At 38.4% G+C, this 15,917-nt stretch overlaps 3 protein-coding genes across 3 annotated transcripts; all 3 read left to right on the forward strand.

Moving 5' to 3' along the window:
* The first annotated feature begins 373 nt into the window (after positions 1–373).
* LOC112013033 (G-type lectin S-receptor-like serine/threonine-protein kinase LECRK1) lies at positions 374–3,015 on the forward strand. The gene has a single exon (XM_024045427.2). It carries the CDS (start codon positions 451–453, stop codon positions 2,857–2,859), a length of 2,409 nt encoding a protein of 802 aa, XP_023901195.1. The 5' UTR covers positions 374–450; the 3' UTR covers positions 2,860–3,015.
* Positions 3,016–7,725: 4,710 nt separating this feature from the next.
* On the forward strand, positions 7,726–9,015 carry LOC112013045 (uncharacterized). Its single transcript, XM_024045436.1, has 2 exons — positions 7,726–7,905; positions 8,464–9,015. Exons 1-2 carry the CDS (start codon positions 7,726–7,728, stop codon positions 9,013–9,015), a joined length of 732 nt encoding a protein of 243 aa, XP_023901204.1.
* Positions 9,016–9,351: 336 nt separating this feature from the next.
* LOC136068763 (uncharacterized) lies at positions 9,352–11,755 on the forward strand. The gene is made up of 3 exons (XM_065776325.1): positions 9,352–10,170; positions 10,364–11,180; positions 11,460–11,755. The coding sequence occupies exons 1-3, from the start codon at positions 9,352–9,354 to the stop codon at positions 11,753–11,755; spliced, it is 1,932 nt and encodes a 643-aa protein (XP_065632397.1).
* The last annotated feature ends 4,162 nt before the right edge of the window (positions 11,756–15,917 follow it).

The following is a 15,917-nucleotide window of genomic DNA, read 5'->3' on the forward strand; positions in this document are numbered from 1 at the left end:
CAGATTATGAGTTTGGATTTTTCTGGGTTAAACTCCTCAAAGAATTTTTTTGGTTGCTATGTTTGGCTACTAAGAAAGTGCAAGAAAAACTGGGAAATTTTTTAAAACTCCTCATTTTCAATTTTTTTTTTTTGTTTTATTTCTCTAAATTGATTTTTTTTTAGATCATAACGTTGCTTTTAAAAATACTAATTAAAATATTATATTACTATTTTAGTAGCCATATAGACGTGAATTGTGCAAATGCAATTCGTTAGCTACATAATCATTTTCCAATTTTTTATTATTATTTATTTTTTAAGTCTTCACTCTTCACGACCGCTTTATTAAGAAGCTTGCTTATGTCTATCGTCAAATCTTACCTACTAGTTCCTTCTCCAAAAAAAAAAAAAAAAAACTTAACTACTAGTTAAAGACACGAGTAACGCTAGAGATACAATAATAGGTATTATGTTTTTTTCATCCCCGCCCATGGCTTCCATATCCATTGTTTTCTTAGTCCTGTCCATAACCTTTGTAGCTGGAAGAGCTCAACCAAACGAGCCTAGCATAATACGCTTAAATACTTCACTCACCCACCTTACTTCATGGCCTTCTCCTTCTAACCGATTTGCATTTGGATTCTATCCGCAAGGCAGTGGCTTTGCGGTGGGAATTTGGTTGGTCGTTATGGACAACATAACAGTTGTGTGGACAGCAAATCGTGACGATCCACCGGTCACCTCAAAGGCATCGCTGGATTTTACCAAGGATGGTAAGCTTGTGTTAAGAACAGAGCAAGGACCGGAACAAGTCATTGCTAGTGGTGCAAAAGGCCCCGCTTCCTATGCAGCCATGCGTGATTCTGGCAATTTTGTGCTCTGTGACAATGATTCCAAGATCATCTGGCAGAGTTTTGACACTCCTACCAATACCATTTTACAAAATCAGACTCTGTTAGCTGGAGCTGAACTGGTCTCCAGTTTAAATGAGAGTGACCACTCAACTGGGCTGTTTCATCTCAGAATGCAGACTGATGGAAACCTTGTTTCATACCCAGGAAACAGTGGAGACGCCGCGTCAGATGCCTATTGGAATACTGGCACTTCTGGGAGTGGTTTAAACCCGAACGGTGCCCTTTTTGACCTTTATCTTAATTCTACCGGCGGTTTAAACCTTGTCAACCATGCCAATTCAGCAACCGTTTATACCTTGAATGGTAAATATTTTTTTCCCTCCGCAGACATCAACTTCAACCCCAACAACGATAAAAATACTATTTATCGTGCAACACTTGATGTTGATGGAATTTTCCGATTGTATTGTCACACCTACAATGAGAATAGAAACGATTTTGTATATCGCTTGTTGTCATCGTTAAAAAATGCATGTGACGTATACGGTTTCTGTGGCTTCAACAGCTTTTGTACACTAAATGTCGACCAAAGCAACTGTCGTTGCCTTCCTGGGCATGATTTCGTAGACCCCAATCGAAAGACTCTTGGCTGTGAGAGAAACTTTTCAGAAGCAAGGTGTACAGGTGGGAAAGGAAATTCAGCTTTTTATTACATACGTCCTATGGAAAACATGACGTGGGGAGACATTCCATATTTTGATAAAATTATGTCAAAGGAAGATTGCAGCAGCTCATGTTTGGAAGACTGCAATTGTGACGCAGCACTCTTCGATGGTAATTCTTGCCAGAAACAAAAGTTTCCACTGAGATATCTTAGAACATCCAATAACACAGCGCTCTTGAAGGTGGGATCTATCCCAAAGAAGCCACGGCTATCCATTGCTTCTGACACAGTCGTGATCACAAGCAAAACAGCTATGCTACAAATCGTTCTTGAAACTTTAGGCTTTACTGTTTTGTCATGTGTTGCTCTAGCAATCTTTGGCCGTTTCATTTTCAAAATTAGAGTTTTAAGGTACCAAAGGCTGTTAAAGAAAGGAAATTTGGGCCTGCCTGAGGAGGTAACCTTAAGATTGTTCACGTACACCGAGCTCAAAAGAGCAACAAATAGTTTCAAGGAAGAGTTGGGTAAAGGGTCTTTTGGAGCGGTTTACAAAGGTGCTCTAAACAAAGGTAAAAAACCTGTTGCAGTAAAGAGGCTGGAGAAATTAGTTGAAGAAGGTGAAAGAGAGTTCCGCGCGGAGATGCGAGCAATCGGAAGAACCCATCACAGGAACTTGGTTCGGTTGCTGGGTTTCTGTGCAGAGGACTCTAAAAGGCTTCTGGTTTATGAATACATGAGCAATGGTTCCCTTGCTGACCTACTGTTTGGGGCCATATTGCGTCCAGATTTGACTGAGAGATTGAGAATTGCATTGGATGTTGCAAGAGGAATTCTCTATCTACATGAAGAGTGTGAGGCCCCTATCATTCATTGTGATATAAAGCCTCAAAACATTTTGATGGATGATTGTTGGAATGCTAAAATCTCTGACTTTGGGCTGGCCAAGTTCTTAATGCCAGATCAGACACGGACCTTCACAGGGGCCAGAGGAACAAGAGGTTATGTGGCACCAGAATGGCATAAGAACATCCCAATATCAGTGAAGGCAGACGTTTATAGTTATGGGATAGTGCTCTTGGAAATTGTATGTTGCAGAAAGAATATAGATGTTAACGCATCCACAGCAGAGGAGATTGTCCTTTCTTCTTGGGCCTTTAGGTGCTATGCTGCTAGAGAGTTACATAAGCTTGTGATTGGTGAAGAGGTGGATAAGTTGAGCTTGGAGAAAATGGTGCAGGTGGGACTGTGGTGCATTCAAGAAGAACCAGCTCTTCGTCCCTCTATGAAGAGTGTTGTCTTGATGTTAGAAGGTATTACTGAAGTACCAGTTCCCCCATTTCCAACTACTCCCTCCATGTAATCAATTTTGCCTATAGTTGAAACTTTTGTTTCTCATTTGTACAAATAAGTGACGACACATGATGCATGGGCATGTTGTATTTTCATTTTGAAACAAATGTATTACTTATGTGATATTCTCATGTAATAAATGGTTAGAGAATTACTAGAAACAAGATGTGAATATTGTGCATCATGAATGCTTGTCTTTGGCAAGTTAAAACTTAAAATAGACTCACCCCAGAAGATAAAAGACTTAACAGTCTCCATTTGTAACATATGTTGCTCTGCAATGCGAGGCAGATACCCATGGTTCTTGTTGTTAGCAATAGCCAGCAGCCACAATATCTTATACAAATTCCATGCCAAATGTATCTTGAAAAAAAAAAAAAAAAAAATCTCCAGAAAGTTCAACCAACCAATGTCTTCGACATACCCCTTATATTTCTACCTGTTGCTCTGCCTCTCAGAGTATATGCTGTAATTTAAGTGTTTTGTCTTCAAATTTTGGAAATATGGTTGTGGTGGTTGTGCAAGTTACCAAAAATATAGGTGATGAAAGAGGTAATCAGTAATCTGCAAATAATCTTAATATGCCATCTTGTCTGTTCATGGAAGTCTTACTGTCACAAAATAAATAGCTTGATTTAGAAAAAATTAAAGTCATAGAACAGAAATTAATCTCAAACAAGCATCTGTAACAATCAGATAACAGAAATATGTAAAGGTGAAATAAAATTCTTAAAGTGAATGAGGAGACGATTTCAAAGATAAAAGGAAATAACATGATAAGTAAATGTGAAATGACATGAAATGAAACTTGCAAAAATACATTGTTCTTAGCAAAAAGTGTTCAGGGACTTTTAACTTGAACTTTACTTTCTCATTAAGCAGTGCTATTTCTGTGAAAGGTGAAGTTATGGAAGTGGGGGTAATTGCAGCTCCGAAGAACTAAGAAGGAAATATCAATCTCTCTGTGCTAAAATGCGGATGCCATGTGAATTCCTACCCTGCTACATATGTAACTGTAAAATGTATAAATTATCAACCTCTATTGGTTAAAAATCTCTTCCCTAAATTTGTTTTATAGTGTTACTGGCATTTATAGTTGTATTTAAGAAAGAGCTTACAATTTCAAGCTGCCAACACCCCCCCCCCCCCCCAAAGAGAGCTTACTTTAAGTTATAAGGACGTGTCAAGATCCTTTATTAAGAAAGAGCTTACAATTTCAAGCTGCCAACCCCCCCCCCCCCCCCCAAAGAGAGCTTACTTTAAGTTATAAGGACGTGTCAAGATCCTTTCTCACTTGAATCATACTAACTTCAAAACAGATCAGTTATATGATTTATTCTATTTGGTTGAGTCTGCATTCCATGGTCTAATGCATCTTAGTATTTGAAAAAAATTAGCAACTTATGCACTTGATTCTTTTACTTTTACTCAGGGAAGTGGATGCTTTTGAAGGGGAAATAGCATCTGCAGTTGAAGATGCTATTTCCAAAAAAATTAGAAAAGGTATTATAAAGCTTGAGTCTTGGAATCACTTCAAATATACATCCCAGTATACAGCATTGCTGTTTTAAATGCCACTTGTGTGGGCAATCCTGTGCTGTGTAATTCTTCCATTGAATTTGAGATTAAAGGTCTAGTCACAGGCACTGCAAAGGATGCATTTGTAGTTTCAAACTATAGCCATAAAGGATGGAGGGGTTCTACTTCCTGCAGCAGTCCAGCTAAGATGAATCAGATCGCATTACTAGAAACTGTCTTTAATTATGTATCATAGTTTACTTTGATGTATGTTGTTTCACTGTCTAACTCTTGCTTTCTACTTCTAACTTCATTATTCAAGTACAGTTGAAAAGATCTCTTTTACTTTTGTTATAGCGCATGTATGGAATTTTGAAAATATCAAGCTATACAACTGTGTGATGCATTTTTTACATTGTCAAGATGGGACATATTACTTAGATTGGCTTCTGGCTTTGTTTGAGTATCTCCAAAAGTGTCTTATGCTGGATTGAAACTGTTGCCTGAGCACTAACTCACATTGGGCATATCTGAGTTGCAACCTTGAATTTTCTGTAATGCAAATGAGATTGGACATTGGATTGTAAACAAAATACCTATCAGTCCATTTTGAACACTGCTGGATGGATATATGTACATTGTTCTTCAACTGTACAAGCAGTACTGTGTTATTTGTTGGTTCAGGAGATAAGTACTTCCGGCTCAGCAGAAATCTTGAGGAATAATTTAACTGGTAGTGTCAGGCTGAAAGAATTGAAGTGGAGTGAGTTTGGCGATCTTTTTCAGGTTATTGTCATTTTGGTCAGTGTCAGGTCACTTGTTGGGAAATTGAAGACAGGCAGAAAGCCCAAAAGTGACCAAAATTTTGAATGACTAGCAGAACTGGACACCTGCCAAAAGAAGTGACTAGCGGCTACTAGTCCATTTCTAGGTTTGTAAATGGGAAACAGCCCAGAGCCCAAAACAAAAGAAGATAATTTCACACACAACAAGTGCCCCAAAACTGGTCTTAAGCCCAAGTAATAGCTTCGTGAGAAGAAGTCTGCTGATACTAAACCCATTAATATGGGATCTTCTTCCATGTGATGTGAGGCTTTAGACAATTGTCTAAATGGCCGAATGGAAGAGACTTCCCGCTACGTACAGAAAATCAGTACAAACTTATCATGTCTATAGCATCAATTACACTTGCCCATCAGAGACCCAGGGTGCAGGTGGAGTTCGGTGATTGAATTATTGGTTTAAGGCAGTTCAGTTGTTGTTGTTGTGGCTTTAGAGGAGAAAATCTGAATGGAACTCTCACGTTCTCTCATGCTCTCAACTGAAGAGCAAGCGGAACTCTCACGTAGCAACAAAAAAGTGAAGAATGTTGGCCATGCTGGGTTCCAAGAAGGGCTGGACATGCCCTCCTCATCGCACAGCAATGGCTCTTGGAATCAAACGGGAACCTTTAAGGACAGATTGATGGGAGAGGTTCCTGGTGCCTACACCCAGGCCTTTAGTTTCGAAGACTATATGGAGGACGATATAGAATCGGATGATGAGGTGGAAACTCTCCGAGAAGGATTGGTAGCGGTGAAATTTTCTAAGGATCTCAAACAAGAGATGCGTAGTCCTTGGACACGAGCTCTCATTGTGAAGGTCTATGGTAGGTCTGTGGGTTTTCACTTCATCCACAATAAGCTCCTATCCATGTGGAAGCCGGCGGGGAGGCTGGACTGCATAGGATTAGGACAGGGATTTTTCCTCACTCGACTTTCACTCAAGGAAGACTACGAAAATATCCTCAGGAAGGGACCATGGTTTATTGGAGAGCATTTTCTTTCCATTAGGCCGTGGGAACCAAATTTCCGTTCGGCGACAGCGAATGTCTCATCAGTGGCAGTCTGGATTAGACTTAATGAGTTGCCTATTGAGTATTACAATGCGAAAGCTTTGCACCAGATTGGCAAGTCGATTGGCAATGTACTTAGAGTTGATACGCATACAACCACGGAAACTAAAGGAAAATTCACCAGACTCTGTGTTCAGATAGATGTCAACAAACCTTTGATTACGGCAATCCTGATAGGGAAAGTCGAATAAGCTGTGTGCTACGAGGGTATTCAAAAACTCTGCTTTGGGTGTGGTAGAGTGGGGCATCAGAAAGATTGGTGCCTATACATTATCCGGCAAGAGCCACCAGTTGAAAGAATGGAGGCAAGGATGGAAAGGAGCATGTCTTCTTCTCCACGCGAGACGCATGCATCTGACAACGTAAAGAAAGGACAAGGCAGCAATGAGAGTGCAAGTGAGGAGGCAACGGATGGTACGTACGGGCCGTGGGTAGTGGTGACTCGTAGGCGTAATGGGACAAGGAACCTGACGAATGGTGGGGCCCTCATTGATCAGGTGCAAGATCAGCCAAGGCGTGGTCCAAAGAGGAATAGGATTTGGAATATGAATAACATGGGCAGTGCACAACCCGGTCACATCAATGGGCCAAGGAAGGAAGTGAAGCAGAAGCTATCACCCATTAGGGAGTTTAATGGGCCTCTCTTGGCAAGCTCTCTGCAGCGGATAGTGAAGGCGCCTAACGCTTGGGTTCAAAAGGAAGGTGAGGGAAGCCTAGCAAGCATGGGTGTGGAGAAAGGTACAGGCCGGACTGGGCTTGGAAAAGAGAAAATTAATCCCAAGCCCAACTTAAGTGTATCGGTTAAGGGAAAGAAAGCAATAGCACGTGCTAGGGCTCTCCAAGACAACTCACCTGGCTCAATCAAAGTAGCAAAAGGGAAAGTTCATTCCCTGACTCACCATGCCCAAGACCGTACTACCCAAAATTGTGATGGAGACCAACAACCGTGGGGCTCATCCGGGTTCCAATTTACAGCCACACCATACCCAGACTTGGTTTGCCAAGATGAAGGGAGAGGGCGTCGAAAATCCAGTAGTTCTTCATGCCGTAGATTGTGCGAACCTGACCCAAATCATGGGTTGGTTCAGTGTAACTTGCCGGCGAACATGGAAGAGCAGTCGTTTACTGACGGAGATGTGCATAAAGAGAATGAGCTTAATGGTCCCAGCGGAGTGTTCACCCGAGCAGACGATGGCGACAATACAACTGATGTACCCGAGCCTCTTGGGAATCAGGCTGATCTTTCTTCATGTGGCTTCACAGGAGAGTGTAATGGGCTTGGTGCTGAATGGATGGATCTCGAAGGAGGTGATGAAAATGGTGCTGGCCTCCAATGAATGCCTCTTTCCAGGTTTTTTCCCCATGAATATTATAGTTTGGAACTGTAGAGGGGCTGTAAAGCCCTCCTTTCAAAATCATGTTGGTGAGTTGGTTCAGACTCATAATTCAGCGATTTTGGTTATAATGGAAACCCGTGTTGGGGGTGACAAGGCAAAGGCAATCATTGATAGACTGCCTTTTGATCGTTCAGTGAAGACAGACACTATTGGGTATACTGGGGATCTTTGGATGCTGTGGGATTCAAATAGAGTGGATGTCACACTGCTGGCGGATACTGAGCAGGAAATTCATGCTACAGTTAAGGTACGTAATTCTAACTCTAGCTGGTTGTTTACTGCTATGTATGCTAGTCCTAGAACTGCGAAAAGGCATATTTTATGAAATAATCTTAGTAAAACTGCTGAGTTGCATAACTTGCCATGGGTTTTGGCAGGTGATTTTAATGAACCACTATTGGAGGATGATAAATTTAGGTGAAGGGCAGTGAGTGTTAGTAGGTCACTGCTTTTTAAGGAGTGCTTGGACAAATGTAATATGATTGACATTGATTTCTCGGGGCCCCGATTCACTTGGACTAACAGAAGAGAATTCCAAGCTCTAATCCAAGAAAGAATAGACAGGGTTTTTGTTAACCCCAGTTGGTGTGTACTGTACCCGGAAGCTTGGGTTGTCCATCTGACCAGATGCCACTCTGATCACTGTCCTATCCTTTTGGAGATGCAACCGCGTATTAATATGGGAAGAAAGAGGCCCTTTAGATTCCAGACCTGCTGGTTATCCGAGCCTTCTTTCCTTTCTATTGTTTCATAAGCCTGGAGAGATTCTTCCGCTCTGGGAGATGCTGTGAACAAATTTACCCAGGCAGCTATAAGGTGGAATGGTTCTCATTTTGGTAATATTTTTACTAGGAAAAAGAACATCATGGCTAGAATTAATGGGATTCAATGGGCATTATCTATAAGGCCTTCTCTTTTCCTTGTTAATCTAGAGGATGAGCTTCTTAATGAGTTAAACCGTGTGCTGAACCAAGAAGAAGAGCTTTGGGCGCTAAAATCCAGCGTCAATTGGATGATACAAGGTGATCGTAACACAAATTTTTATCATGTGTCCACCCTTGTTAGAAGAAAAAGGAACCAGATCTTAGCCATCAAGGATGCTATGGGGGAGTGGGTTCAAGAGGATAGTGCTGTAAAGGAGATTATTAGAAGCGGTTTTAATAGTATTTATACCTCCTCCTTTGTCTCGAGCTCTTGGGCTGTTCCTAATATTTCCCAATGGCAGGCTAGCTTGACAAATGAGGAGAGGGAGAGTATTGGTGGAACTGCTTCAGAAGAAGAGATAAAATCTGCCCTTTGGTCTTTAAAAGCTTTCAAAGCCCCAGGGCCGGATGGGTTACATGCTGGGTTCTTCTAGAGAATTTGGTTGATTGTGGGCAACTCAGTGGTAGATGTAGTCAAGAAGGTTTTTACGGAAAGGGCTGTTCCGGAGTACTTGAATAGAACCCTTATTGCATTAATTCCAAAGATTCAAAGCCTTGAGACCTTGAGTAATTATAGACCCATTAGTTTGTGCAATACCGTGTACAAGATTATCACAAAGATCATTGTTGCTAGACTTAGACCGTATTTGGACAAGCTTGTCTCTCCCCTTCAAACAGCCTTTGTTTCGAGAAGGAAGGGCATTGACAATGCGATCATTGTTCAAGAAATCATTCATACTCTTAGTAGAAAGAAAGGGAAGGTGGGGTACATGGCTATCCAGATTGATCTTGAAAAGGCGTATGATAAATTGGAGTGGAGCTTCATAAAAGACATGCTCATTAGGGCAAATTTGCCGGCGGATTTAATTGACATCATCATGAGTTGCATCTCCACAATTTCGACCTCTATTTTGTTTAACGGAGAAGCTCTTGATCCAATCTATCCTTCGAGAGGCATAAGGCAGGGAGATCCACTATCTCCGTACTTATTCATTCTTTGTATGGAGTTCCTTGGTCAACTCATCGAAGAGAAGTGTAACTCTAAACTTTGGCAGCCCATGAAGGCTTCATGTGATGGGCCGGCTTTTTCACACTTGTTTTTTGCAGATGACTTGGTCTTGTTTGCCAAAGCTGACCATATCAATTGTTCAGCTGTGAGGGATGTTATTGATGAATTCTGCAGTGCTTCAGGTCAAGCTATAAGTGATGCTAAATCTAAAGTTTATTTCTCGCCAAATGTGGATAGGGACTCTAGGGAGTCTTTTTGTGATATCCTTGGTTTTGCCTCAACCCCCTCTCTTGGCAAATACCTTGGAATTCCCATTAAGCACCCTGGAGCATCCGCTCAAGATTTTAACTTCATTCTTGATAGGGTGAAAAATAAGCTAGCGGGTTGGAAAGCTAACTTGCTATATTTGGCTGGACGGGCTGTCCTTATTCAAGTTTCTTCGGCGGCTATTCCTGCATATGTCATGCAATGCACCTACATTCCAAATAAAATCCTTGAGGGAGTTGATCGGGTTAATAGGAATTTTCTGTGGGGGTTGTCAGAGTCAGCCAAGAAGATTCATTGGGTGGGGTGGCAAAAGGTAAAGAAACCGAAGGAGAAGGGGGGGTCTTGGTTTGCAATCTGCTAAGGGCAGAAACACTGCATTGCTGGCCAAATTAAACTGGAGGTTGCATGTTGAAAAAGAAGCATTATGGGCCCGAGTTTTAAGGCATAAGTACTGCAGCCCAAGGTGGATTAGTTCTATTAATGTGGACAGGCTGCCTTGTTCGCAGATTTGGAAAGCCGCTAAGAAGGGGAGGGATACTTTTAATGAGGGCAGTATGTGGACGATTGGAAAGGATAGTAAACTCAGCTTTTTGTGGGATAATTGGACAGGTATAGGTCCTCTTCGTTGTATAATTCAAGGTCTGCTAACCCAAGGAGCGGATCAATGGAAGGTATGTGATATCATTTCAGATTTGAGGTGGGATTGGGGGCGGATTCCTTTTGACATCCCTCTTACAATCAAGTCCATCATCCAAGCCACTCCCATTCCTTTTATGAGTAGAGGTCAAGATAGGCTAGCTTGGTCAGGAAACCCGAGGGGAATCTTTGACCTTAAGAGTGCCTATTTCTTGGCAACGGTTGATGAGATTGTTCCTCCTTTCAGTTCTGGTTGGATTTGGAAGCTTGAAATGCTGCCCAAGATCCGAAACTTTCTTTGGTTGTGCCAACATAACAGCATAGGAGTAAAAAGTTGCCTTGCTAGGAGAGGGGTGGTAGCTGATAAGTTATGTCCCATTTGCCAAAGGGAACCCGAATCAATCATTCATGCCTTGAGGGATTGTGCTTGGGTTAGGGAAGTTTGGATGCAGCTAGGAGTGAACATAGCAAACCAAGAGTTTTGGAGAAGTAATATTCAAGATTGGATCAACTTTAATGGGAAAATCAGTCACAGCCGTGCCCAAGAAAAACCCCCTTGGAAAACCGCCTTTTCTTTTGCTATGTGGTGCATATGGAAAAGCCAAAATATGGCTGTTTTTAATGGGAAACCGTTGAACCAGAATCTGCCTAATGAGATTATGAATCAAGTTTTAAAATTTATCCACTGTGTGCTTTCTCCTAGGAGCCCCACTCACAAAATCAATAGAAGTCTTTGATGGGAAAGGCCTCCAACGGGTTGGAAGAAATTAAATACTGATGGATCATGTTTGGGAAGGTCGGTTAGAGCTAGTTGTGGAGGCTTAGTAAGGGATGAGCAGGGGGAGTGGGTTGGGGGTTTTACCAGACACATTGGCTTAACAAATAGCTTCATAGCAGAGTTATGGGGGCTACGAGAGGGTCTTATTTTGTGCTGCAATTTAAACATTGACTCACTTATTGTTGAAGTGGATGCTCAAGCTGTGGTGGCTGTTTTGAGGAACAATGATTATGTAAATAATATTATCTCTCCCATATTGGATGATTGCAAGCATTTGGCAACACGCTTCCAGCGGATTCAGTTCAACCATTGTTATCGCCAAGCCAACCATTGTGCGGATTTGCTTGCTAGAATGGGTGCTCTTCAGGATCTTGAGTTTATTTCTTTTGCAAGTCCACCTGTGGACATTTGCAATGCCTTTGAGGATGATTTGAATGGTGTTTATTTTAACAAGATGTGTTATGATCCTGTTGTCTTTGGTTAGTTTGTTTAATACATCGTCTGTTTACCAAAAAAAAAAAAAATTATTGGTTTCTCCATACCATAAACATTGGTGTCACGACTAGAATAATAGTTGAACTTTGGGCCATCCGTTTCGGCTTGCGATTTGCACGGGAACCGGGTTAAGACACATCCAAGTGAAAACCAACTCTTGCTCGCTACAAATTGGTAATCGTCTACTGCATTTGATTCTCCACCTGCTCTAACAAATTTGATTAATGATTGTAGGTACCTAATCTTAATTTAACAAATTTGATTGATGTTGTAGGATTAAAAGAAAAGGAAGAAAGTATGACCAAGTGTTTTTTTTTTTTTTGGGTCCTAGCCTATGAAGCACAAGTGCGTTTTAGGACTCAAGTGCGGGTGCAGGACTCGACAATTTTTAAAAAAGGTGGTTGCGGGTGCGACGGGACTCAGCAATTAAAAAATTATTATTTATATTTTTAATATATTATTAAGCATACTTTTTCACATTATATATATATATATATATATATATCAAATTTAAGGGCAATAATAGATAATAACTAAAACATGATTGTCATAAATTAAATACGACCCACAAGATTAAAATCTTTTTCTTTTTATTCTCTCCATTCACCTGCCACTCCACCAACAAGTCAACTACACATCACGTTTGGTCTCAACAGAATGTCAACTTTACCTTTTTTTTTTTTTTTTTAATTTCCCAAGGCTTCCATTTTTCAAAACTTAATCTACACCACACCTTTTAAAAAAAAAAATCTCTACACCAAGTCTGCCTTTTACTTCTACATATTTTTTCTTCTTTCATCTTCCTAACCTTCGTTTCTTCCGTCACTCCATTTCCCAGTTCATACCTTTTCATTTTTTAACCTTTCTTTAGTTTTCTTAAACCAGTTTACGCAACATCTAGACTGAGTAGAGGCAGGAAAACAAGATAGAGAGAGAAAGAGAAGAAGATTTTGCACATTTTTTTTTTAATTTTAGCGTTTCGACAGTTTCCCCCGATACGGACCGAGTTGGCACAAATCAACCCGATTTAACGCACATCGGCCCGCGTCGGCGCGAGTTGGCCCGCGTCGTGAAATGAAAAAAAAAAATGGACGCGGCACCGACGCGCAGGAAGCGATGTCCCTCGCGCGTCGCCGCATCAGACGTGAGTGCGGCGGGCATTTTGCTGCTTCCGTGCATCCCAGATCCTAGCTACTTGTAGTCGCATTATAGATTTGAAATGCCTTAGTTAAGGTTGAGTTTTTATTGCAATTGACTAACTTCATTTAGGGGCCAACAACTTTCAAATAAATTAAAAGAGATTTGTCTATTAGTTTTTTTTTTTTTTTTACTTCTTAAAGTGCATTCCATTAGATAACGGACAATTTGATACATTTGGGTGACGTTTGATAAGAGAGAATCCATATTACTTTTGACATCTAGATTACTGGGAATGTGATGCCTTGCAATCTAGATGCCTAGGAATGTAACTATTCCTATATTTGGTTTAATTGGGAATCTAATAAGATTCATATGAATGTGAGATTATAATATTTGATTTATTCCTAGAAATCTTAATTGAATTATTTATTTTTTCATTCTATCCTTAGATTTGTAAATCTAATATAAGTCTTTTTCTTTAAAAAAAAAAAAAAAAAATCTTCCTTTAAATAAATAATGAAAAAAAAAATCTATAAATTATGACAAATTCATTAAAACTATAGTCTAACATTTCAAAATGGCAAGTACAATACAAAAATAATTATTTAAATTCTCAAATGCTTTATTCTTAATAATAATTTTTAAAAGAGCTTAATCCATAATAAAACAACCTGACAACGTTTAGGTCTACAAGACCATAGAAGTAGCAATAAAAATAAAAGTAGCTCATCAACAATGAAACAAATGTGATCTACTACATATATAATGTATTCACCCCTGCATCTATGAGCACTTGAATAGCATAGTCATACCTAACATCCCTAGGCAATGAGTAAAAATAATCACATTTACATGTATCAATTATAAGCAATTCTCTAGCTTTGATTCTTTCTGATATAGAAAGTCCTTCGATTTTCAATAGCTCATTGAATACTTTCATTCTTATCTTAGCTTCCTCTAACTCGATCTTGAAGCAAGATGCAATGGTGGCCATTTGTCCATTAGTTTCTTCGTAATTCTTTTCAAAGTCTTTCATTGTCTCCATTAAGGTCTCAATTAGTTCATCATTGGATCTTGGCCTCTTCTTATTTGGATTCTTTGAGCTAACACCTTGATTGGGTATTTGTGTTTGGGAACCATAACCATTTCCATTGATCTCTTCTATACCAGCATTTTTTTTTTTTTTTCTGTCTCAACTTCATTTGTAGGAGCTTGGTCTTCTTGTCTACTACCTAACTCCTTTGTTGCATCTATAGCATGTTGAAAAATATGTTAGAATATATACATGTCCAAAATTTTGGAATATATTTATTTTAATTATTGCATTGAAAAATATGTTGAAATATACACAGGTCCAAAATTTTAGGTAAGATTTTGGGTTAATCAAGCTTTTTTATTATTTATTTTATTTTATACACCATTGTCAGTTTCTTTAAGGCCTTCTTCCCTCTTTCCATGTGTGTGTGTGTTAAAAATACTTAGTATTCTAAAAAAAACAAAGTTTTGTATTGCTTCTTGGGTTTTTAAAAAAAAATGTATGAAATTGTGATGTTTTGGTTGCATTGCAGTTGAATATGGATAGTGTTTTTCAATTTAAATAATATAATTTCTTTTTTAATATCATTACATTTTTTTTAGATAGATAAAATTTCACTTTAGCCTATTTTAAGTGTATATTTGTGTGAAACTCCCTCTTGGAAACTTGAATCTCAACCCTTGCTCCCTACACCCCATAAATACTTATACTTGTGTAGTGATGATCGCGTCATGGGTGCATGGTGGTATTATCATTACACTTAATATTTCAGCTTTTAGTATATATTCTTACTAACCAATTGAGCACAATTATCACTTGATGGTATTTTTTATGCAATGAAATTATTAGCTATCATGGCCGTTTATATATAACCATTTTTATTCAATTTAAATAGAAATATATCTACTTTGAAGGCTTTTGGAGGTGTGATAGAATATTTTATCATGTTTTTATTATGAAGTATTTTGTTTATTTATTTATATGTTGCACTAGTTTTGTTTATTTTGGTCCTTTTTCCATTTATTTTTTTTGTTGCCATTTCTTATTATTTTCGTGTGTAGAATTGTACATTGCTCCAAAAAAATTGTACAGGAAAGTCATTTATCATCTTGCATGATTTAGCAAATGTGTTGAATATGTTGTGAGTTTAGAAATAATTGAGATAATATAATTTTGGGTAAAATTCTATTTTGGTTCTTAAATTTTACCAAAAGTTTGTTTTTCGTCCCTAAATTTCTAAAAGTTATTTTTCATCCCCAAACTTTGTAAAGAGTTTTTTCAATAAGTTAGAGACAAAAATAGGGATGAAAATAGAACATTTTTTAATAGTTTAAGGATGAAAACCAAATTTTTGGTAAAGTTTAAGGACATAAATGAAATATCTTTAACACTTTAGGGACAAAAGATGAATTTTTCAATAGTTTAAGAACAAAAAAAGAATTTCTTAAAGTTTAAAGATGAAAAACAAACTTTTTGTAAAGTTTAAGGACCAAAATAATATTTTACCCCTATAATTTTGTGTGATTTTAGATCATTCAAAAATTAGTTATAATAATTAATATACTTGATTGCAAAAGCTGAAACGTAGCATTTATTATTGCTGAGCTCCTGTTGCACTACCTCATCGCCACATCATTTGTCTCATAATTTTAAATTTTAAAATTTAATCTTTGTTCCTTTTTTTTTTTATAAAAAAAAAAAAAAATTATTGACTTTACACATTCATCTTGAACAGTTTTAACATTACATATAATTTTCTCTTTACATATTCATCTATTTTAATTTCAAATTTATTTTTTATTACTTTTTTTTTTTAACAAAAAAAATGTAAATAGATTATTGGCTTTAAAAATTTATTTTGGGTGATTTTAACATTACATATAATTTTGTTTTTACATATTCATCTACTTTAATTTAGATGTTTACAGCTAAATAATGAAATTTTTGTAACTAAAAAACCAAAAACAAAAATAAT

The sequence above is a fragment of the Quercus suber genome, unplaced genomic scaffold, assembly GCF_002906115.3.
Source record: "Quercus suber isolate HL8 unplaced genomic scaffold, Cork oak 2.0 scaffold_8, whole genome shotgun sequence".
In the NCBI taxonomy this organism is placed as follows: Eukaryota; Viridiplantae; Streptophyta; class Magnoliopsida; order Fagales; family Fagaceae; genus Quercus; species Quercus suber.